Source organism: Diabrotica virgifera, chromosome 5, assembly GCF_917563875.1.
Source record: "Diabrotica virgifera virgifera chromosome 5, PGI_DIABVI_V3a".
NCBI lineage: Eukaryota > Metazoa > Arthropoda > Insecta > Coleoptera > Chrysomelidae > Diabrotica > Diabrotica virgifera.
Window position 1 is genome coordinate 66982396 of NC_065447.1, and position 25974 is coordinate 67008369.

The following is a 25974-nucleotide window of genomic DNA, read 5'->3' on the forward strand; positions in this document are numbered from 1 at the left end:
CTTTCTTGGTATAGATTGTAATTCCAGAATCCGGTGAAAATTAAACGAATATTTTAGCAACAATTCAATTGTTAATTAACCATTTACGATCGCAATAATAACCAAAATAATTATGTTACATTGATCAAACTTATAGATGAGATGCTTATTTAATATTTTATCGACAAAATATAAATTCTTCGTTTTTTTGCATAATCTTTAAATTTTGAAAAAAAATAGTTATAATACGCTGGTCTAATTAGTAAAGTACAAAGAAAGGTTATTTATCAGCAATTTTATTGCTGGAGTCGAATATTATGATCCTATATAATAATAATATAGGTATGCAAAGTCCGCAGATAGTGTGCTACTTTTTTTGTTAACAAAATGGCGCCTACAAATCGTGTTTTTTTAATTATTGGTCTATAACTCCGAAGATTTTAACTTTACACCAAAAACACTCAAACACCCCAATTTAATTCTACATAGAGGCATGTTTTTCCCGATTTGCTCCGACGAAAATTTTTCTCGGAAAATGTGGGTTTTCCCAACAAAATCTCAAATTTTCAAATAAATTTTTTGACAAGTAATTATTTATCAATAATTAAATAACTTGGTGAAATAAAAGCTTTCTTGGTATAGATTATAACTGCAGAAGCCGGTGAAAATTAAACGAATATTTAAGCAACAATTCAATTGTTAATTAACAATTTACAGTCGCAATAACAACCAAAATAATCATGAGACATTGATCAAACTTAGAAAGATTATAAAGATCTGATGCATATTTCATATTTTGTCGACAAAATATAAATTTTTCATTTTTTTGCATATTCTTTAAATGTTTAAAAAAAATAGTTATAAACAAATTAATATTTCTCAGAAATTGTTTATTATATTATAATTTTAAAAAATACTGAAAATGCGTGTTTCAAAGGTCTTGAAAATGAATGCCTTAAATTTTTTTCCAACCATTTGCAAAAAAGTTATGAAACATAAAAGTAAACATACGATTACTCCGTTGTTTATAATTTGTTTTAATTGTTTCAAAGCTTAAAAGTGAGTTTATGGTACAAACTAATTACTCTCAAAAAATAACAAATAATAGTTCAATGGTTATATTTTAATCAAAGATTAAAAATGTTTTTTTTTGTAGTTTTTATCGCGAAAGTAGGCATATATCACGAAACATAGCATGATACAGAGCCGGAGATGTTCACTCGAAGCGACTGACACGCTTTAAACTCGCGCGAGTTGTGTATGTGGACGGGTATAATACATAATACATAGCTACGGTACTGTATTAGTCTACTTTCGCGCGTGTAAATTACAAAAAAAAATATTTATAATCTTTAATTAAAATATAACTATTAAACTAATAATCTATATTTTTTTGTAAGTAATTAGCTTGTACTTTAAACTCACTTTTACGCTTTGAAAGAATTAAAAAAATTATAAACAACGTAGTAATCGTATGTTTATTTTGATGTTTCATAACTTTTTTGCAAATTGTTGGGAAAAAGTTTTAACGCATTCATTTTCAAGATCTTTAAAATACGCATTTCACCTATTTTTTAAAATTAGAATACAATAAAAACTTTCTGAGAGACGTTAATTCGTTTATAACTTTTTTTTTTAATTTGAAGATTATTCAAAAAAATTAAAAATTAATATTTTGTCGACAAAATATTAAAGAGGCATCTCATCTTTATAAGATTTCAATGTTTGATCAGTTTATCATAATTATTTTGGTTATTATTGCGACCGTAAATTATTAATTAACAATTGAATTGTTGATAAAATATTCGCTTAATTCTCACCGGCTTCTGGAACTATAATCTAAACCAAGAAAGCTTTTATCTCACCGAGTTATTTAATTATTGGTAGATAATTACTTATCTAAAACTTTATTTGAAATTTAAAGATTTTGTTGGGAAAACCCGCATTTTACGAGAAAAATTTTCATCGGAGCAGATCGGGAAAAACATGTCTTTATGTAGAATTTAATTTCCGTGAATTTTTATTAGGGTGTTTTTGGTGTAAAGTTAAAATGTTCGGAGTTATGGGGCAAAAAATTGAAAAAAAAACACGATTTGGGGGCGCCATTTTGTTAATAAAAAAAGTAGCACACTATCTGCTGACTTTGCATACCTATATTATTAATATATATATAATCATAAGCTTCGATTCCAGCAATAAAATTGCTGGTAAACAACTTTTCCCAAAAATGGTCTATTCTCTGATAATATCAGCCCAGACTAATCTACTAGTTTGACAATTCGTCATAAAGTATTTCCCTTGTTGTTTGAGGCTTGTTATTTTTGGGCCTTACACTTCGATGATGTTCATTTGGGTCTTCATTTACATTCTAATATTTGCTGTTATAATTTTTTCTGATATATATTGACACTGTTTGATGTGATTTTGATATCTTTGGTGTATTAGTAAGGTTACACCTTCTTTGGTCCTGTTTTCTTTTGCGGCTCCACTATAGATTAGTATTTATTCACCTAATTTTGATTGTCCTTTTCTCTTTCAATACTTGGGTTATTTCCTGGTCTCTAGTGTTGAGCGTCCATGTGGTTATTCTTATCTGAGTTTTGGATGTTTTTCTCTTGTCCCTATTTCTTGCCGTGGCCGTCATGTTATCAATTCGGTTCTAAGGCTTCACACTGTTTCTTTGAGCAGTATTCGTTTTTAAGATTGGTAGGTTGCTAACCTTGCTAATCACCTTCCACCTTTTATGCCATTGGAACTGGCTTTGGTAACCTCAGAGCTACTCGATCCACCCCGCAATTACCCCAGGCAGTGTTGAATTCATGACTCTGTAGGTAGTAGGGTGGTTCGAAAAAAACTTTTTCTCTTATTTCAGATCGCTATAGTGCGCAAAAGTTGCCATTGGTATAGACTTGAAAAAAGCACTAATTATTATTTTTTTATTAATTTGTCTTCCGGTCGCGCAATGCCATCGAAGTTAGCAAAAATTGTGAAAAATCTTAATTTTTCATAAATTTTTTTAACAGGCCCGATGGTTTTAATTGCGTTCCTATGCCATGAATTAACTACTAAAAGTATGAAAAATCAATATAAATGCACTTATTATACATTTGTTTCATATCTTCCGGTCGCGCAACATAATACAAAATGAGTAAAATTAGTAGTTTTTGCAAAATTTCGAAGTTTGACTGTTTGGTGCAATTTAATCATACGACTTTTAGAGATGGTATAGTTTAATTCAATTACAATAATATATTTAAAATCCAAGCCTATAAGTTACGTTCTGATATTCAATAATTGTTATTCGGTCGCACAGCTTCGTCAAAAACAGCAGACTACCGAGAGGCGAGGCGAAAGTGACGAATGCCAGCGAAGCGCGCGCAGCCACAAGTAAAGATACATGTGGGAATACCTCTACAATGGAGTATTTGTCTTCTCCATTACAACGAACTGCCATTCCACCACCTTTTCCAACACTTAGATGAAAACACAACAGGCCCAATAGGATATTCCGGACCAATTGGAAAGGCCCTACCTGATTGTGAAAGACTAGCATTTATTGATTTTAATCCTATTGATTGTGAAATTCCAGAAGTTGACAAGCGTATTCTTAGCAAGCACCAACAATTGTACTTGCTTGAGATATCAAAAGTCATCAAGTCAGGACATTGTTCAGAAGACTTTGTAGTGGGTACGTGATCCTAGCCCAACGTCACATTCAAGATGGCTTACAACTGCAAACCGAGTTTTGCGTTTCTACATCAGTGTGTCCAACCCTTCTGAAAATCTGAGAGAGATTGTCACATTCAGTCTCAAATGCTATAATATGCCTATGTGGTTTGCCACAAAAATAAACCACAAATTCACAGATGGGCCTAGACATGACTACAAAATCATTGAATCTTCAAGGTACTTACCAAAAGAGCTGCTTCAAGTTGTTGATCTCGTTTTACAACGGAATGCTTACTTTGCCCATCCCGAAAATTTACTTTTGGCTATGGTAATTGATGAAAGAAACCATGTCCGAGTGCTGGGCTTTAGGCGTATCATGAAGCGAATCATGAAAGTGACTCTATCAGAATCTTTAAACCACCAAACTTAAACTTTGAATCTAAATAGTATTACGAAATTATCAAATGGAACACCAGTACACTGACTTCCCTCTACTGCTAAGAACATTGACTAATGAAGAGACAAAACAGTATGTGAGCAATAACTTCAAGCTTGTTATGAGTATAGATATATATTTACTTTGCCATGCGATACACAGGCAGTTGAAAGATGCGTTAAGCTAGTGACTGAAGCTTCAAGTAAAGTGTGTGGACACAGTTCCAGAGACGGCTATATTAGAACCACATTATTGCATCGCTCAACGATACCAACGATTAAAATCAACAACTGGTAGTCTTTCACAATCAGGTAGGGCCTTTCCAATTGGTCCGGATATTCTATAATGCCTGTTGAATTTCCATCTAAGTGTTGGAAAAGGTGGCGGAATAGCAGTTCGTTGTAATGGAAAAGACAAATACTCCATTGTAGAGGTCTTCACACATGTATCTCTATTTGTGGTTGCGCGAGCTTCGCTGGCATTCGTCACTTTCGCCTCGCCTCTCAGTAGTCTGCTGTTTTTGACGAAGCTGCGCGACCGAATTCCACTTGAATATAAAAATGTATCTTATATGCTGGGATTTTAAATATATTATTGTAATTGAATTAAACTATAGCATCTCTAAAAGTCTTATGATTAAATTGTACTAAACAGTCAAACTTTGAAATTTTGCAATAACTACTAATTTTACTCATTTTGAATGATGTTGCGCGACCGGAAGATAAATGAAAAAAATGTATAATAAGTGCATTTATATTGATTTTACATACTTTTAGTACTTAATTCATGGTGTAGGAACGCAATTAAAACCATCTGGCATGTTTAAAAAAAAATATGAAAAATTAAGGTTTTTCACAGTTTTCGCTAATTTCGATGGCATTGCGCGACCGGAAGACAAATTAATAAAAAAATAATAATTAGTGCTTTTTTCAAGTCTATACCAATGGCAACTTTTGCGCACTATAGCGATCTGAAATAAGAAAAAAAGTTTTTTTCGAACCACCCTAGTAGGTAGGGGGTAAAGGTTACATGTATCCTCTTGGATACGGTGTTCATACACGGCTAATTTATCTTAAGGGGATGTATCTGAGAAAACTAATAAGTATTTTTTTAAAATTTAAACGCAGAATGAAAGATTACGTTCTTACCGAGGGCCGAAAATCCCTGAAAACTTCATGTAGTGTGACTTTTAATTTCAAATATCTCATTCAAAAGAAACTTTTTATTTATTCTAAGGGACTTTCGTCCCTCGATAATAATTTAGTCTTTCATTTTGCGTTTAAATTTTTTAAAAATATTTATTAGTTTTTTCAGGATTGGAAAAAAATGGACACTATGTCCGTGGTGATATTTTCCAAATCGAACATTCGCTATCTTTGTCATATAACGCACTGAGTCAAATAGAATATGATGACAAGACAGTGACAGTTTTAAATATTTGATATGGCTTCGGGAATATTTTGAGTTGTTGATTAAATAATATTGATAGTGTATTTGATAAATAATTGATTTAAGACGTGAACTTAATAAAAAGTTATTTATTGTTTATTATTTATGGAAGATCCAAGCAGAGAACACATTATAATATATTCTGTGATCCAAGTATTTTTTTGTTAAAGATGTTTAAAATTGTAAGCGTTCCATAGTAACAATAGATATATTATTAAAAAATTACTTTAACACTTTTCCCCTTTTCTCGATTGAGTATTAGTTTTTGTTGTACATATAAATTATTACAATCACTGAATACATAGTGAAAAATTATCACATTTATTAACTGAATTAATAATTTGCAATTATACAATTAACAGTTATCCAAGAACATTCAAAAGCCATATCTTTAAAGTTAATGATGACATTGTCAAGTAGAAGGACATTCTAGTAATGTTTACATATCCATACCAGTGTGAATTTTACTACACGTAATTTGCCGTGTAAAGACAGAAAAAGTAGGGATAGCCGTAAAATATTTGCGAATTATGTACCGATGGCCTTAATAACTTCGAAACGGTGTTCATAACGGCTGACTTAACTATTTTGATAAAATTCATAATTTTCTACCTTAGTTTTCTGTCGATCATGAATGCTATTTCATTTTTTTGTTTTTTTCTCCTTCATAGTAGAATGTACACCTGGTTCCAAAAAAAACTGATACGACTCTTGACGCGTATTTTGTAGAAAATTGAGCAGTGTATTTTGAAGGATAAATACTTAATATTTACATACTGTCAATGTCACTGCCAAATCTTAAAATTTGTCAGATAGCTTATTCTGTTCCACGGTTATTAGACTTTATTATTAATCTTTATTATTAATACTTTCTCCGCAACTGAGGGTATCTTATCAACTGTATTGTTTTTAAACAATAGATGATAAAATAAAAAGATTGACAGTTCAAAAATGTGAACATTATCGCATTGTGTGTGGCCTAAGTTTGGGCTGAAAACTGAAATGTATTACATTTTTACAAAATTTTGGAATATGTTTAATTACGTAGAACAATTTTAACAGTTGTTTTCAATACAGATTTCAATCATCTACAAATAGTTTCTAATGTCTTTTGATGTCAAATAATTAGGGAAGCTGGAATTCAACAGTTTAAAACTTTACATTGAGTTAATGCAAAATTGTGACGCATGTCAAAATTCTCAATGTATTTTAATTTTATTCATTTTTTTTTCGAATCCTGAGAAAACTAATAAATATTTTTGAAAAATTTAAACTCAGAATGAAAGACTACATTATTACCGAGGGCTGAAAGTCCCTGAAAACTTCTATAATATTTATTTTAATAAGTTACAGGGCTGAAAATAAAAAAAGTGTGATATTTAATTTCAAATATTTCACTCAATAGAAACTGCTTGTTTATTCTAAGGGGCTTTCCGCCCTCGGTAATAATGTAATCTTTCATCCTGCGTTTAAATTTTTCTAAAATACTTATTAGTTTTTTCATGAATCAGTTGTTTGTTGTTTGTTTATTTTATTATTTGTCTGTCATAATCAATATAATGTCAGATCAATCAAATACACTGCTCAACATGATCAAATCTTACTAAGAGTCGTATCAGTTTTTTTAGGAACCGGCTGTACAATGAAGTTTTTTTTTTAATTAAATGAAGTAAAAAACAGACGTGCTCACAATCGTTTATTGTTTAACTTTTTAAATTAACTTTTATTTCAGGTTACAATAATGGGAACAGAAGCAACTAGACATCAGTCCCTAAACTATGGATGCATAGTTACAAATAAAGAGACTTTGGAAGTGACTCACTATGTTGAAAAACCCAGTTCATATGTGTCAACATTGATAAATTGTGGAGTATATGTATTTTCTCCTGAAATATTCCACACAATAGGCGCAGTTAGTATGAAACTCCAAGAGCAGTACAGGTTTGAACAACTACACACACCGGCAAAATTAGCCGAACACGTTAAAAATGGGACATGTTTGATGTCTCGTACTTCATAAACCAGTGGTCCGATTTGAGTGATTCTTTTAGTATGTTATAGCCTTATTATTTAAGAATATCGGTGTAATAATATTGTTGCTAGACAGGTAAATGTAATTTTATACCGGGTGTAACAAGCATACTGTGTTTTTTTCTTAAAGTTCTGAACACCCTGTGGAATATTTCAGCATATATAAAATATTAAAATTAAAACTCGATTGTAGAATTATGCTTTCTTAACATTTTCTTTTTTGATTCATTTGCTTATGTTGGAAAATAAAAAAGTTATGTGCTTTAACAACTAACCATGTTTTTTATCAATAAATCCTCATATTAGGGGAGAAAAATATGGTAAATTTGCAATTACTCGAGCGTTCTTGGGACCTGGAGTGGATTGTGAAGAGTGGGTGCTACAACCAAAAAAAGTTAAGTTAAGTTAAGTTTTCCATAAAGTGTGGGACTCTCCATTTTTCAATTTAATTTTCCATTTCCACCAATCGTTTTTTCCGATTATAGCGCCATTTATCCATAATAGGAAAAAATGTTGCGAATAAAAGTTGCTTATTTTTACGTCAGGGATCCAAATCTGCAATAAAAATTGGGGGCTCCTATTTAATATTTTAATGTAACCCCCCACCCCACCTCCGTGGGGGGTCGTGTTTGGTGCCATTCGGTAGATTTTTGAAAAATATTGAATAGGTGTATTTTGCAGTTTTACGATCTGATGTTCATTTCGCAAAATATCGCAGGGTTCGTATTTATAATTTTAAATTTACTCCCCACCCCTCTCCGTGGGGTGACACGAGCCCCCACGGAGGTGGGGTGGGGGATTTAATTTAAAATCTTAAATAAGAGCCCCCAATTTGTATTGCAGATTTGGATTCTTTACGTAAAAATAAGCAACTTTTATTCGACATATTTTTTCGAATTATGGATAGATAGCGCTATAATCGGAGAAAAATTATTGTTTCAAATGGAAAATTAAATTAAAAAATGAAAAGTCCCCCACTTTATGCAAAACTTAACTTAACCTTTTTCTTATTTTAGCACATACTCTTCACAATCCAATAGGTCAGCATAACGCTCAAGTAACTGCAAATTTAGTATACTTTCCTCCCCTAGTATGAGGATTTATTGATGAAAAACATGGATAGTTGTTAACGCACATAACTTTTTTATTATCTCACATAAGTAAATGAATCGAAAAGGAAAATGTTAAGCAAGCCTAAGTCTACAATCGAGTTTTAATTCTAATATTTTACATATGCTAGAATATTCCACAGGGTGTTCCAAACTTTAAGAAAAAAACACAGTATGATTGGTACACCCGATATAAAATGGTATTTACCTGTCTAGCAACAATATTATTACAACGATATTCTTAAATAATAAGGCTATAACATACTAAAAGAATCACTCAAATCGGACCACTGGTTTATGAAATACGAGACATCAAACATGTCCCATTTTTAACGTGTTCGGCTAATTTTGCCGGTGTGTGTATTTATACAGCCACAGACAAAAATATTGCATATTTTGAAATTAACGTGTGAAATAAACTTTTTTGTGCTGCCTCAGTGTCCTAGAAATAGGATTTAAATTTAATATGGGCTATATGGTGGCCAATATAATTTTTAAATTAAATCTCATCAAGATAAGTGTTTACTATTCCACCAACATGAAGATTTGAGTCATGGTGTATTAACACAAATTTGTTATCCGATAAGACTGGCAAATGGCAAAACATGATCTAAAATGTTTTTAATCTACATATTAGCTGTCCACAAGTTCGGTATCTCCTTTCCAAGAAATACCACTCCATAGCACTCTGCCACCACCACCAAAGTGAACACTCTGTATGAGGATACATCTGGCATACCGTTCACCATATCGAAACAAGATTTACAAAACTTCGTCTACAGAAGAGTTGGCGAACAGTATGTCAGTAGTAACCTCAGTGGTGGCGGCATAGTGCTATAGAGCGGTATTGTTTCAAAAGAACATACTGAACACGTGAAGGTGATTAGGAATGCCATATTGGATATGACATATTGGTGCTAATGCACGTCTTTATGTCGCTAGCTTAGTGAATACTTACCTTGATGAGATTCAATTTAAAGATTATACTGGCCAGTATATAGCCCAGATCAGATTTAAATCCGATTAGGGCATTTATTAGTCCAGGAACCGAAGCTTTCCACCTCGCAATTTTTACAGAATGGATCGATTTGCTTGAAAATTTGATAATAAGTAGTGGATAGTTCAAGGATCAAAATCTAATAGTATAAGAGCTGTGAGACATTTTTGAGTAGGTATTTTAGGCAACCTGAAAATTTTTCAGGTGACTCTTCTATGATAGCCTAATACAAAAATGCCGATCTGGCTGGAGGGTAGCGGTTATTTTCCCCAAAAATCCCCCCCAAAGTTAAAAAAGGGTAAAAATTGTTATTACAAAAAATATCATTGATATGCCTTGAAAGTAAATTTAAATATTCAAATATAAAGAAAATAAACAGGCCAGACAATTTGAGGGCGATTTTAACTCTGCAAGATACTTGCATGGGCGCCCCAGGATTATTTTCAGGGGGTGCATCTGAACTTCAGAAGATTTCATTTGAATCTGTACATACTATTAACGAGTATAAAATATACAACTATACATGCATAGATATGTACATTCCTTCCGGACAGGGAGCTGCAATTGTTATTATGACAGGGTATTCTTTAATTTTAAAAATAAATATTCTAAAAAAGAAAGGTTTTTTTTTGGTAAAATTTTTCAACAAATTACGCGTGCATATAAATGAAAACCGCTATAGGTAAGCAGCAGTGTGAGAAAGAGCGTATACCGCTAGCTGTTTGCGTCCTCTGTTGTAGCTGAGCGAGTCCGTTCGCTCGAGAAAATCACGTGACCTGGCGATATCCATGTTTTTGTGCCTCGAAACGTTAGAGTAATTATTATATATATCATAGTTTTTTAAGTATTTTTTCTTAATTAAAGGAAAATAATACGTACTATACAACAGATTTTGCAAATATGATAGAAAAAGACAAATTTATTATTATAAATATATAGGTAGAAATGTATAAAACTATAAACTAAATTAATTCTGTGTCCGAATCTTGTACTTCTTCTTCAAACTCCTCATCTGAGCTTAAATGTTGATTCTCTTCTTCTTCGTCAGACTCCCCTCGAGACTCAGATTCCTCTTCTACATGATCTGTAAATAGTTGTAATATGTATTTAGAATTAGTTAAAGATTAATCAGTGATTAATTGATTGAGTTGCTACGTATTCTCTGTCCTTTTATACGGAGTCGAAGCCTGGACAATCTGAAGAAAAACTTGCCATTGTTGAGATGTGGTGTTATCGAATAATGTAAAAAATATCATGGGCACAACACTTAACAAACACTGAAACATTAAGAAAGATGAAAAAGACAAAAGAAATACTCAACACTATGAAGGAAAAAAAAATTAGTTAAAATAAATATACATTCTCTTCTTCTTCGTCAGACTTCCCTTGAGACTCAGATTCTTCTACCTGATCTGTAAATAGTTGTAATATGTATTTAGAATAAATGAAAAATTAATTAGTGATTAATTGATTGAGTTGCTACGTATTCTTACTTATATAACCAATGCTTAATACTTTTCCTTATATAACCAAGCGCATCACGTTTCTTTCCTTCATGGTGTTGAGTATTTCTTTTGCCTTTTTCATCTTTCTTAATGTTTCCTTGTTTGTTACGTGTGTCCATGATATATTTAACATTATTCGATAACTCCACATCTCAACAACGTCTTTCCTCAGATTCGCCCGTGATTGTCCAGACTTTGAGTCCGTATAAAAGAACGGAGAATACGTAGCAACTCAACTAATTAATCACTTATTAATTTTTAATTAATTCTAAATACATATTACAACTATTTACAGATCATGTACAAGAGGAATCTGAGTCTCGAGGGGAGTCTGGTGAAGAAGAAAAGAATGAATATTTAAGCTCAGATGAGGAGTTTGAAGAAGAAGTACAAGATTCGGACACATAATTAATTTAGTTTATAGTTTTATACTTTTCTACCAATATATTTATAATAATAAATTTGTTTTTTTTTTCTATCATATTTGCAAAATCTATTGTATAGTACGTATTATTTTTCTTTAATTAAGAAAAAGTTACTTATAAAACTATGATATATATAATAATTACTCTAACGTTTCGAGGCACAACAACATGGATATCGCCAGGTCACGTGATTGTCTCGAGCGAACGGACTCGCTCAGCTACAACAGAGGACGCAAACAGCTATCGGTATACGCTCTTTCTCACACTGCTGCTTACCTATAGCGGTTTTCATTTATATGCACGCGTAATTTGTTTCATCAAATGGCAATTGAAAAATTTCACCAAAAAGAACCTGTCTTTTTTAGGTTATTTATTTTTAAAATTAAAAAATACCCTGTCAAAATAACAATTGCACCTCCCTGTCCGGAAGGAATGTACATATCTATGCCTGTATAGTTGTATATTATATACTCGTTAATAGTATGTACAGATTCAGATGAAATTTTCTGAAGTTCAGATGCATCCCCTAAAAATAATCCTGGGGCGCCCATGCAAGTATCTTGCAGAGTTAAAATCGCCCTCAAATCGCCTGACCTGTTTATTTTCTTTATATTTAAATATTTAAATTTACTTTAAACTCACGTCAATGATATTTTTTGTAATAACAATTTTTACCCTTTTGTTTAATTTTGGGGGGGATTTTTGGGGAAAATAACCGCTACCCTCCAGCCAGACCGGCATTTTTGTATTAGGCTATCATGGAAGAGTCACCTGAAAATTTTTTAGGTTGCCTAAAATACCTACTCAAAAATGTCTCACAGCTCTTGGACCATAAATTTTACCGTGGGGGTGGTTGCCACCTCACCTCGGGGGTGGGAATTTTTTATTATATTTTGACCGCAAAAGTTGGTAAAACATTAATTCTAAGCAAAAAATGTTCTATACATTTTTTTGGTAAAGTTAATAGTTTTCGATTATTCGCTATCGAAAGTGTTACTTTTATATCGAATAAATCAATGTTTTTAATCAGTTTTCTGCTAATAACTCAAAAAGTTTTCGTTGTATCAAAACAACTTTACTTAACAAAAATTTAACTTTTGAAAAAATAAACAAAACGGTTTTTTTTTTAATTTTCAAGACTAATAGTAATCGAGCTATACTTTATTACATGTTAGCTCTTCTTCGTAAAATGCTAAATATTGTAGTTTCAAAGTCAAAAGACGGGAAAACTGTGCATTTGTCGAAGATAACTTATCCAAACTAATTTAAAGTATTTAAAAACATCTATCTCCAGAAATAAAACAAGTCTCCAGTTAAAAAATTAAGTGACATAATGAAAATAATGATGGTCCCTATTTTTTTTCAGGGAAAAAATGATCGGAAACAATCCCTTCATTACCACCCTGATTAAAATTAGTCATTGACCTTATTCGGTCTTCTTTATTTATCTATTATTAGTAGATTCTAGGAGTATCGGAGAGGACCACAAAAAAATCAAGTGATGGATGCTAAAAGATGAGAAAGAAGGTCTATTCAGGGAAAGAATAGTAGAGAAAATATGTTGGAACATGGAAGGAAGCCCTAATACAATTTGGAGAAAAATGGCCAGTAGTATTAGAGAGACTGCTATTGAAATACTTGGGAAAACGTCAGGAAAAAAGTTTGGTGGTGATCAAACGAAGTACAAGGAAAAATAAAAGAGACGGGAAAATTATATAAAAAGTGGCAAGAAACCAGATCCGACACAGATCTTCAAAACTATATGGTCGCGAAAAAGGAAGCGAAAGTATCAGTAGCAAAAGCTAAAGCAGAAGCGTATTCAAACCTATACGATCAACTTGATACCAGGGAAGGCGAAACGAAGATATATAAAATAGCCAAACAGAGAGCAAAGAAAGCAAAAGATTTTAATCAGATTAGATGTATTCGAGATGAAAATAATAAAATACTAGTTCACGAAAAGGATGTAAAAAAGAGATGGAGAAAGTACTTTGACAGCTTATTAAATGAAGAATTTGACAGACAGCCTGTGGAATCAACGGAGACAGTAACAGCAATGGTCACCAAAATAACAAACGAGGAAGTGGCTCAAGCGCTTCAAAAAATAAAGAAAGGAAAAGCGGTAGGACCAGATGATATTCCTGGGGAAGTATGGAGAGCATTGGGAGAGACAGGAACAAGGTGGCTAGCAGGTCTATTTAATAGAATTATGGAAGTTGGACAAATGCCAGACGAATGGAGAAGCAGTATACTGGTACCTGTTTACAAAAACAAGGGAGATATACAACAATGTACAAACTACAGGGCTATAAAACTGTTTAGCCACACCATGAAAATATGGGAAAGAGTAATTGATAGACGGATACGTGAAGAGACCGAAATATCCGAGAATCAATTTGGCTTTATGCAGGGCAGATCAACAACAGATGCAATTTTCATTATAAGGCAGTTGATGGAAAAATACAGGAGTAAAGAAACAAACGCTCATATGGTATTCATTGATCTTGAGAAAGCATATGATAGAGTTCCTCAAGAGATTCTGTGGTGGGCACTCAATAAGAAAGGAGTCCTTGGTGAATATGTAAGGATTGTGAGGGATATGTATGAGGGAGTAACGACTAGTGTTAGGACAGGTGTGGGAGAGACTGATAAATTTCATGTGAAAGTAGGATTGCACCAAGGCTCTGTGCTTAGTCCGTATTTATTCTCATTAGTTTTGGACCAGATAACAGCGAAACTACAGTGTAATATTCCATGGTGCTTAATGTATGCTGATGATGTCGTGTTAGTAGGGAATAGTGAAAGAGACTTAGAACAAAAACTGGAACAGTGGAGGCAAGCTCTGGAGGGAAAAGGTTTAAAACTTAGTAGGACAAAAACAGAGTATTTGGAATGTTCATTTAAAGATGAAGTTACTACAAATAAAATGGTATCTTTGGATGGTGAACTGATTGTAAAAAGCAATAGTTTTAAGTACCTGGGATGGGTATTACAGAGTAATGGAGAAATAGATGGAGATGCATGCAGTAGAATTAGGGCTGGATGGATGAAGTGGAAAGAAGCGAGTGGTGTGTTGGGTGACAGAAAAATTTCAATGAAGCTGAAGGGAAAATTCTATAAAACAGCCATAAGACCGGGTATGATGTACGGAACTGAATGTTGGGCAGTGAAGAAGAAAGAGGAACAACGAATGCATGTGGCGGAAATGAGAATGCTTAGATGGATGAGTGGAGCGACAAAGAAAAATAAAATTAGAAATGAGTATATTAGGGGAAGTCTAGGTCAAAATGGGAGAGCATAGGTTAAGATGGTTTGGTCATGTTCAACGTCGAGACGTTAATCATCCAATACGAAGAATAGCGGAAGTGCAGATCCCTGGAAGGACTAGGAGAGGAATACCAAAGAAGACCTGGGGGAGACAATAAGGCAGGACATGTTGGTAAAGGGGATTGACATTGATATGACCCAAGATAGAATTGCTATAAAACTGTTTAGCCACACCATGAAAATATGGGAAAGAGTAATTGATAGACGGATACGTGAAGAGACCGAAATATCCGAGAATCAATTTGGCTTTATGCAGGACAGATCAACAACAGATGCAATTTTCATTATAAGGCAGTTGATGGAAAAATACAGGAGTAAAGAAACAAACGCTCATATGGTATTCATTGATCTTGAGAAAGCATATGATAGAGTTCCTCAAGAGATTCTGTGGTGGGCACTCGATAAGAAAGGAGTCCCTGGTGAATATGTAAAAATTGTGAGGGATATGTATGAGTGAGTAACGACTAGTGTTAGGACAGGTGTGAGAGAGACTGATAAATTTCATGTGAAAGTAGGATTGCACCTAGGGCCGATTAGGGAATGCAATTAGGGAAGCCGACCCCGCATAGAGATAAGGCAAAGAGAATGATGATGATGTGATATATACTTTAAAACATCGCATTCGGAAAATAAATCCTATTTCTATGATACATGGGGGCTAAGGATAGCATCACAAAAAATTTCATTCTACATGCATATGCCATATTTTTATCCGTGAGTATATATATTTGAAGCGACTAGGTACTTCTTATCGCTCGGTATGTCTGTATGTTTTTGCACGGGCCGAATCAATCTCGTTTTATTTATAATATTTTGTATTAAAGTCTTTGAACATACCTATATATTTGACTTCATCTCATTGTTGGATTTTTTTACCGTTTAAGTATACAGTCAGACATGTTCTCCTACGCGTGTTAAATGTTACAGTTGAGTCCGCGTCTTTACCGAGTCCGAGTCTTTACACGTGCGTCATCATTTAAAGCATACGAAATAAGTCAGAAAACCAAACGCAATAGCAAGTGACAGAAAGTGGGTATTATATCGATCACGGGTTATAGTATAAAATTTGACGTTATCAAATAAATAGAATGTCAAATTTAAGTTTTGCTTTAAAATTTTGGTGCATAATTACAGCTACATTCGAAGTAGCTTAATAAATTATTTTATTATCATTGATTAATAAATAAATAAACAATTTATAAAAAAATTCAATAACATTTTCTTTTTGTTATTTTATTCACTTTGACGGAACATTTAACTCAAGCATTTCTTGTACGTTGTCAAAATTTATCGTAGAATAACATAAACTTATTTATCATAAAATTTCTAACTCCAATATAAAATTAGTTGTGAAAACATTTTATTATAGATTGTATATTATAAAAAACTTCAAAATGCAAAAATTCGACAAAATAACAGCAAAAAATTCAACAAACTGACAGCCACAAAAGTAAACAAACCAAAACGTCAGAAATTGTACTTGAAATAGGTGAAAACATTCCCAATCGTCTTTCTTTGTATCTATCTCTTTTCAATGCACCGAGTCTAAATCGTTCATAAAAATAACATGTGTTTTTACTTAATAGCATGCGGCAGCTGGTTTGTCATTAGATTCATGCGTGGAAGAGAATGATGCTAGATAAAAGTATGTGTTGTATCTCGCGAGGTATTAATGACGCCGGGGTAAAGACTCGCGAACTCAACTGTATGTGTACTGATTTGTCATTTACAATTTATTTTAATTAATGAACACTGAAAGTTACTTGTATTTTTGATTAGCAAAAACGGAAACGGAAATGGTAACAGAGAAGCCGGGTATATCCAACTAGAACAAGAAATACTAGCTCCACTTGCCGGATCTGGACAAATATATGCGTTACCAGTCACAAATTGGTGGTCCCAGTTAAAAACTGCCGGTTCAGCAATCTACGCCAATCGTCATTACTTGCAGCTTTATAAGGCAAACTTTCCAGAAAGATTATGTTCACCAGGAGGTAATGAAGAACGGTGTGTAATTTACCCCGATGTCCTCATAGATAAAACAGCATCGATTCATCCAACGGCTGTGGTAAGTAGAGTTTATCTTTTTAGTCTTCTTTTTCTTCCTCTTTATAATTAATTCTGCTTGTTCATTGGCTGATTGATACCTCTATGGAAGGTTGTCACTCCATCTTTTGCTCGGTCAGCTGATACTTCTTCTACCAATTGGTGATTTATCTCTTGCTATTTTGACCACATGTGTCTCCGCCATTCTGCTTATGTAGTTATTGGATTCTTTTTTTTATTTTGTGTCCATTCGTTTATACACTGTTTATACATTGTTTTCTAATGTCTTCACTCCTCTTTCGATCTCTCAGCGTATTTCCTGTAATTCTTCTCAGTACTCTCATCTCTGCCGTTTCTAGTAGTGTTTGTGTTGTGGCTATATCGGGTTTGTTTCTGATGCATATGTCATTATTGGCCGTCAACTGGCTTTACAAATTCTTGACTTCATCTCATTGTTAATATGTCGGTTTCGCCTTATAGTGTTATTAAGATCTGTTTTTATTTTTGTACTTGATTTCTCACTTCTTTGTCAGAGTCTCTGTAACTTGACAATGTAATTCCAAGGTATTTTATCCATTACTTGTTCAATACTGATGCCACTAATTTCTATTTTACATCTGATTGGTTCTTTACTGATTACTATTGATTTAGTTTTCTGAGATGAAATTGTCATATTGAATACTTTCGCATTTATGTTAAATCTGTGGACTAATATTTACAGACTATCTTCATCTTGGGCTATCAATATTGCGTCTTCTGCGTAACAGAGTATTTTTATTTATTTTTTCCCATTCTGTATCCTCTGCTTTTGGAAGCTAGGACAAATAATCCCCAGACAAATAATCCCGGACAAAAAATCCCCACAAATTATCCCTGGACAAAAAATCCCCGGACAAATAATCCCCGGACAAAAAATCCCCACAAAAAATCCCGGACAAATAATCCCCACAAATTTTTTCGGACAAAATATCCCCACAAAAAATCCCGGACAAAATATCCCCAAGAAATATTTGCTGCCGAATAGTTTTCTAAAAGTTTTTCCGTGAATGCAATCGACGCAAATGTTTTTCAGCCTCAGTGCATGAGAGTTATAGATAGCAATCGCCATGAAACCTCTTTTCGGCACGAAAATAATGAATAGCAATTAAGATTAAGCATGAATTGTAATTTCGATTACCAAATTTCGAATTCCAATTCCATCTCGAAAATTTCAAATTTTACATGACAAAAGAGTGAGATTTCAAAAATCGTGGAAGATATGGGGAATGAGCTAAGGCTGTGGGAATCATGTTGAAAATTTGTCACATTGTGTATTCGTGATAATAACTGCTGGTCTTAAAAACGATAATCTTGATTGTATTGAAAAAAAACCTGTTCCTTTTTGTAAATTTAACCTCAAAAATATTTAGTCATCATCATCATCAATGTCGTTATAACTCTTCGAGCCGTATTCCATATAGTGTTGGACGATTAATTTAATCATAAGCCTGTTTGGAATCAATAAAGATCTGTGTATGTGTTTGTGTTTTATTGGCACTGGTTTTAGCAACCAACTGGCCAGTATAAATATCTGATGCACGTCTTGATTATACTTTCTTGATTTGTCTAATAGTAAATATTTGATCAACAATTGATCTTGCAGGCCTGAAATCACACTGGTATTCACCAACTATTTGTTCGGCGTACGGTAGTAATATTTTTAGTAATACTGAAAAATATTTAGTCATCAGTTTCAGTTAATGCAAACAACATTTCAAAAACCTGTTTCAAAATCTTTCAAAAGCTATGTCAAAAACCTGTGTTCTGTGTTTTCATAGCAAAGCTAAACATTCGTAATAGGACAAAAGCTTTGAATGGATGCATACAAATAATAGGCCATATTTTGAACATCTTATTCAAAGCAGAATGAGCAAAAGATTTTTTTTTTTTTTTTTTTTTTTATAATTGGCTTTGGCATGAACCAATTAGCCAGACTTATTTTTTATTTATGAAATATAAAGGGAGCATTTTTTTTGATCCAATATAAATAAATTGATTTTTCAAATTCTCACACCCTAGGATAAATGTTATTGTGTTAGTAAAATGTGTGTTTCTGTTTAGTGCATTTTTTTATATGTATATTTTTTTTTTATTTTTTTTTAATTATATTTTTGTTTTTTTTTAATGCTTTATTTATGTAGTATTTTGTTTAGTTTTATTTCCTTTTTTTTTTCATTGTTTTTTTTTGTTTTTTTTTATTTGTTTATCATTATTTTACTTTTTTTTTAACTTTTTTTTTTATAATTATTTTTTTTATGTTAATTTTTTCGTGAACACACTTACAATAATATTTTGTATCGCAGAATTGCTTACAATGGTGTTAGTTTTTTACAATTTCATTTTGCAACGAATTAAATGATTATACAAACATTGATATAAGTTAATATTATTATTAAAAATTATACAATTTAGACTGGTTGGCAAACAGAATTTGAGATTTACCATTTCTTCGAAAAATGATTCTATGCTCTTCTTATTTCTTGAACATTCTAGGATTACATGGTTCATATCACCAACTTCTCCGCATGGACAATATGGGTTTTCATCCAGTCCTATTTTATATTTGTACAAAGGAGTCATAGCATGATTAGATCTTATTCTGTTTATTGTAACAATGAAGTTTCGTTTGGTTAATTCATGAAACCAGCTTTTCAATGGTATGTTATTTTGGTGGCCGACATAGTTAAGCCCTGTGACTGATGAATTATATTCTTGCTGCCACAATTGTTTTAAATGTGAAGTAAACTTGGAGGTAAGATCTGTATATGGAACAATATTGGTGGTTAGATGGTAGCCTGTGTCAGTGGCTGATTTGGCTAGTGTATCCACTGCATCATTACCTTTTATTCCTGAGTGCCCTTTAATCCACACTACAGTTATTGTTTTCCTTTGTTTTGTTGCTTCAAAGTTCAGTTTTAATATTTCTGCCTCTATGTTAGTAAGGTTTTTCGATGATTTCAAGTTTGTTATTCGGTCAACTGCACTTTTACTGTCAGTGAATATAACATGATTCTGTGTGTTTCTCGACTGGACGTATCTAAATGCATTTGCTATGGCAATTGTTTCGGCGGTATATATGGAACACTCATCTGGTAGCTTGAACTTGTAATATTGGGAAGAGTTTGCGTCATAAAAGGCACAGCCTACTTTTCCATTCATCTTGGATCCGTCAGTATATATGTATTGGTGTTCAGGCCATCTTCCATTAATGGTTTCTAGAAAGTTTTCTTTTGGGTCCAGGTAGTATGTTTTTATATGTTTTGAAAAGAAAACATGGGGAGGTTCGGTGTAGATAGGTATAGTTTTGTTGATAGACAGGGAGTTAGAGATTTGTGCCAGTGTGGTATAGCTGTTTACTAGGAGTGGAGTAGCTTTTGAGTGCCAATATGGATGGGTGAGTACTAGGACAGTGAGGTCGTGAATGTTACGAAGATAGCTGGCTTCTTTGGATATGGCTTTAGCCATAAATTTATGACTAATTAGCTGCCTTCTGAAAGATAGTGGAGGTTCTACAGATTCGACTTCTATAATATTTATTGGGGTAGATTTAAGATAACCAAGACATATTCTCAAACTTGTGTTTTTCTGGGTCTCTATTTTGTTTCGGTGAGTATGTGCTGCTGTTCCATATAGGTGACTGCCATAGTCTAATATACTTCTAACCATTGTTTTATAGAACAGTAAAGCGGTATTTGGATCTGCTCCCCATTTGGTATGGCAGAATGCTCTCAAAATATTCATAGCGTTCTCGGTTTTTTTTATTGCATGGTGGATGGTATCTTTCCACAGTAATTTTCTGTCTAAATAGAGTCCAAGGTATTTAACACAATTTTTGATTGGAAGAAGATGTGGTCCCAGTTGTAACTGTACTTGAGTTATGTCCCTTTTTTTAGTAAAAATACACACTTCAGATTTTTTTTTCAGAAAGAATTAAGTTGTTTGAATCTAACCAGTGCTTAACTGACCATAGGTTTGTGTTTAAAATGTTCTGACAATTTGAAATAGTAGTACCGTTGGTGTAGATAACTATATCATCAGCAAACTGTATCATATTCACGTTATTCAAATTTACTTCGAAGTCCATTGTATATAGTATAAAAAGTAGCGGGCTGAGTATGCTGCCTTGAGGGAGTCCTAAATTCGATGTTCGGGATCCTTGAAGATTTTGGTTTAATTTTAGTGAAAGTCGTCTATCGGAGTATAGTGAAATTAAAAATGAACATATTTCATGAGGTATTCCTATTGATGCCAGCTTATGGTACAAAATGTTTAAATTTACGTTATCAAAAGCCGAGGAAAGGTCAATAAAAACTGCAGCTGTATGTTTTTTTATTGTATATCCTGTCAGTATATCTGTAACGAGAACAGTAATAGCTTCGAGAGTGGACCTACATTTCCGGAAACCATATTGTGAGTTTGGTAAGATGTGTTCAAATTCTAGCCATTGTTCTAATCGATTCTTTATTATTCTTTCCAGAGTTTTAAGAATACAAGATGCCAGGGATATAGGTCTGTACGAACTTGAGAGGTCTAGCGGTTTGTCTTTCTTTTTAATAGGTAATATTATATAGTTCTTCCAGCTATCCGGAATAGGACTTGCACCAGTCCAGATACTATTATAGATTTCTAACAGAGACTTTTTATGTTTAAATGGGAGGTGAAACAGCATGGAGTAAGTTATATTGTCCTCGCCTGGTGAAGTATTATTAGATAGTTTCAACGATCTTTCTAATTCCCACATCTCAAAACGTTCAAGTAAGTACAAGTTGTTTCTGGGAACAGTTTTTAAAGATAACTGATTGTATTCTATGCATTCTTTTGCCCAATCTGGTGAGATTGTGGCATGGAATTCTTCTATCCAATTCGCTTCCAGATCAATAGGTAACTTATTCTGCTGCTTACGATTCTTAAAACTATTTACCTTTTTCCATACTTCAGTGATGGGAGTTGTCTGATTTAGGCTCTCAACATATTTCCTCCACTGAATTCTTTTTGTTTCTTTGAATGTTTTTTTTGCGATGGCATCAACTCGTTTGAATTCAAGTAAATTTTGTATGTTTGGGTTTTCTTTCCATAATCTGAAAGCTTCTTTTCTCCTATGAGCAATGTTGTTGCAGGTCTCATTCCACCATTGTTTTGGTTTGTGCTTCCAGTACTTATTTCTTATTATTGTTCTTTTCGGGATACAAATGTTTGCAGCTGAGTTTATCGTGTCTATGAAATTGTTGTAGTTACATGCGGTGCTCATTTCCTCTAGTGTTGTCGTGTACAGATTCCAGTTGGCTCTTTTAAGAACCCATATGTTGTGAACTGGACCATAGGTTTGTAAGCCTGAGTCAGAGTTATTAAACTTCATATATATAGGAAGGTGATTGGATCCATGAGGATCCTGTATGACTGACCAAGATATTAAATGTACTATGTCTTGCGTACAAATAGACAGATCAATGGCACTTTTTCTACCTGACGTAACAAGTGTGGGTGCACCATCATTGAGATACACAAGATTGCAGTGATTAATAGCATTGAGCAAAGAAACACCATAGACATCATTAAACTCACAACCCCAAGAAAGATGATGAGCGTTGAAATCTCCAGCAATTATAAAAGGTCGTGGTAAGTTTTCGAAAAATTGTATCCATTCTCTTACTTCTATCCGAGTCTTTGGTTTAATGTATATTGACAATATGTACACTGCTTTGTTATTAGGTAGAAGTTTCACTTCGATGCATGTACACATCATTCTTGCTGGTTTCTGTACTACGACTTCTGAAAATAATCTATTGGATTTTACTAGTATGGCTACCCCACCGTAGCCATCCATACGATCTGACCGAACAATATTATAACCTTGGAAGTTATAAAACCTTTCCTGTTTGAACCAGGTCTCTGACAAAGCTGCTATGGTAGTTTCTGTTGTATTTAAGAGACATTCTAAGTTTTCTTTATTGCCAACTGCAGATCTGCAGTTCCACTGTAAAATGTTGAGTTTGTTTATAGCTGAGAAGACGACGAAGTAGTTGGTATATTGTGCACGTTTAATAATTGTTTACTAATTAATATTTGCTGTAAGTCTTGTTTAGTAACATTGGGATTATTAGTTTCCCTAAAATTTTTAAAAAGTTCGGTAACAATAGTAAAAATTATATCTAAAATATCAGAGTTTGACTCTGTTTGTAGCGTGTGAGAATTTGAATTTAAATTATTTTTATATGAAGGACTATTTATAATTGGAATATTAGTTCCTGATTGTCTAAAGTTAAATGTGTATTCTGGATCTGACTGTGTCAAGACAGGACTATTTGGTCTCTGCCTTTTGCTGCCTTTAGAAGATTTGACGACTGTATATTTATTATGATTACTATTGGCCGAAAATGTGAATGGACGAGTAACAGAAGAGCTATTTAAACTTTGGTTAACAAGAGGGTAATTAGAAGAAGGCAAATTTTGTTGATGAGAATCTTTAATAATGTTATTTGATGTTACGTCTGCATAAGATTTGCGGGGAATTTGTTTGTTGGCATCATGGTAATTAATATTACTATTAGTCATGCATTCTTTAATTAATTTCTGTCTTTTGAATTCTGGACATGACTTAAGATTTGTTGTGAAGTGGTCTCCCATACAACTAAAACATTTTGGGGTTAATGTTGTTTCCTGACACTCTTTTGTATTATGGTCTTTCTGGCAATTGTTACAACGGGGGTTACTCCTACAATGCTTCCCCTGGTGGCCAAATCGCAAACAGTTGAAACAAAGCAGGACTTTTTGTTGATATGGTTCAATTTCTTTCAACACCTTATTTATAGTAACGTATTTTGGAAGTACTTGTGTTTTAAAGCTTACTACACACGATTTAGTAGGAACATAATTTATTTTATCATCGGTAACCGTTTTTCTATTTATTCTAGAAACGTTTACTACCTCAAAATTAGAATTTATTTCGAATTTTTTAATTTTATTTTTAAGATATTCATCGGAGAATTCTGTTGAGACATCCCGTATAACACCTTGTCTAATAATAATAAATTTAGGTATATAAACATCCAAATTGTTTTTAACAAAAACCGGATCGTCTTTCTTGTCGATAAGGTAATTAGCGTTTTTAGAATCCGTAAATTTAATTCTTAATTTATTTCTGCCAATTGTATCGATACTAATTATTTTATTATCTAATTCTGGGAATTTTGTAAGAATAATGTCACCAATTTTTAATGCATTAAGTTTACCTTTAAGATCGCTATCTTTATTTTCAACATATATATGGAACGGTCCACGGTCATTTATGGTATACTTAAAAATTTCTTTTTGTTTGTCATCGTTAGATTTAATAGGATCGGAAGTACTTACAGTTTGGTTGAGTTCAGCCTTACTAAAACCTTTAAAATTGCTAGGGGATTCCATTTCAACATCTGGACTACTAAGGGTGGTATTGGGAGGTCCATCAGGTTCAGGGGGCGGTTTACCGCCCGTGTCCGCACTCATTTAATTAAAAAATAGAAACAAAAACGCGAGTTATTAGTCTATATATTATTTGAATAATTATCGATACTTATTATTCGTATTAGTAAAGCGCTTAGATTACTCGTCAGCACCGGCTATTGATACGTCCGACTCACACGAGAACTAAAACTAGACCGAGCAAAAGATTTAAGCAAATAATTACAACATGATTCCCACAGCTTTAGCTGATTCCCCATATCTTCCAGATTTTTGAAAAGACTCACATTTTTTTGTCATGTAAAATTTGAAGTTTTCGGAAATTGGAATTCGAAATTTAGTAAAATTTCGGGAAAACTTTTAGAGAACTATTCGGCAGCAAATATTTCTTAGGGATTTTTTGTGGGGATTATTTGTCCGGGATTTTTTGTGGAGATTTTTTGTCGGGGGATTTTTTTTCCAGGGATAATTTGTGGGGATTTTTGTCCGGGGATTATTTGTCCGGACCCCCTTCTTTTGTTGACAATTTTGACTATTTCATCCACTATTAAATTGAAGAGCATAGGAGTCAATGAGTCTCCCTGTCTTATTCCGCTGCCTATGTCTATAGGTTCTGTTAGTTGTCTATCTATTTTTACTTCCATTTTGTAGATTTGGTAGATATTTTCAATGGTTTTTAAGATATCTAGGGGGACTTTTCTATTATATAGAAGATGGAATACATCTTTGAGTGTTACTTTGTCAAATACTTTCTTCAAGTCAGTCAGACATAGAAATGCTGGTCTAATATACTCTGGTGACTTCTCAGTAATTTGCTTTATGACGAATATTGCATCTGTACACGATCTTCCAGTACGAAAACCCTGTTGTTCATCCGCTAAACTTATCCTCTAATTCATTAGTTCATGTACAATTTTAGTTGTTTAGTTGTAAGTTTTAGGGTAGTATTTAACAAGTTGATACCTCTGTAATTTTCTGGCTGCTTTTTATCTCCTTTTTTTTGAATAGTAGAATTAGTTCGCTCGTTCTCCATTCTTCCGGTATTTTATTGTGTTTTATGATTTTGTTAATTGTTGTTAATTGTTTTGTCATTGCTGCTCCACAGTATTTCAGTAATTCGTTTGGTATTCTGTCCTTACCTGCAGCTTTTTTGTTTTTCAGCTTTTCAAGTGTTTTTTGAACTTCCTGTGTACTTATGTTAACATCTTCATTTGTGGTAATTTCTGTATTTTTTTTTATATACTTATTACTCCATTTTCTTTTAATTTGTTTTATGTTTTTTTTATTTAATGGCATAGACATTAGTCATTCAGCCAGTTGCAATAAACAATATACAATCCTATCACTAATACAAATTGTTTTATGTTAATTAAATTAAATGAATTATCACGTATACTGAGAAGCTAGACTGATCCTTTAAAGAGAATAAAGCAATTCGCAAAATCTATTAAACCATAAAATTCCCAGAACTCATTATTTACGAATCAACGAAGCTTCGCGAAGCTTGTGAACTATTGTAGTG

The 25974-nt window shown here is 33.0% G+C and overlaps 1 protein-coding gene across 1 annotated transcript in view; it reads left to right on the forward strand.

The window, feature by feature from the left end:
- The window catches only part of LOC126884215 (mannose-1-phosphate guanyltransferase alpha-A), a 63475-nt gene that overhangs the window by 29319 nt on the left and 8182 nt on the right, over positions 1 to 25974 (forward strand). The window contains exons 4-5 of the mRNA XM_050650107.1: positions 7266 to 7474; positions 16707 to 16995. Coding sequence (XP_050506064.1) covers positions 7266 to 7474; positions 16707 to 16995 — 498 coding nt within the window. The remainder of the gene's footprint in view (positions 1 to 7265; positions 7475 to 16706; positions 16996 to 25974) is intronic.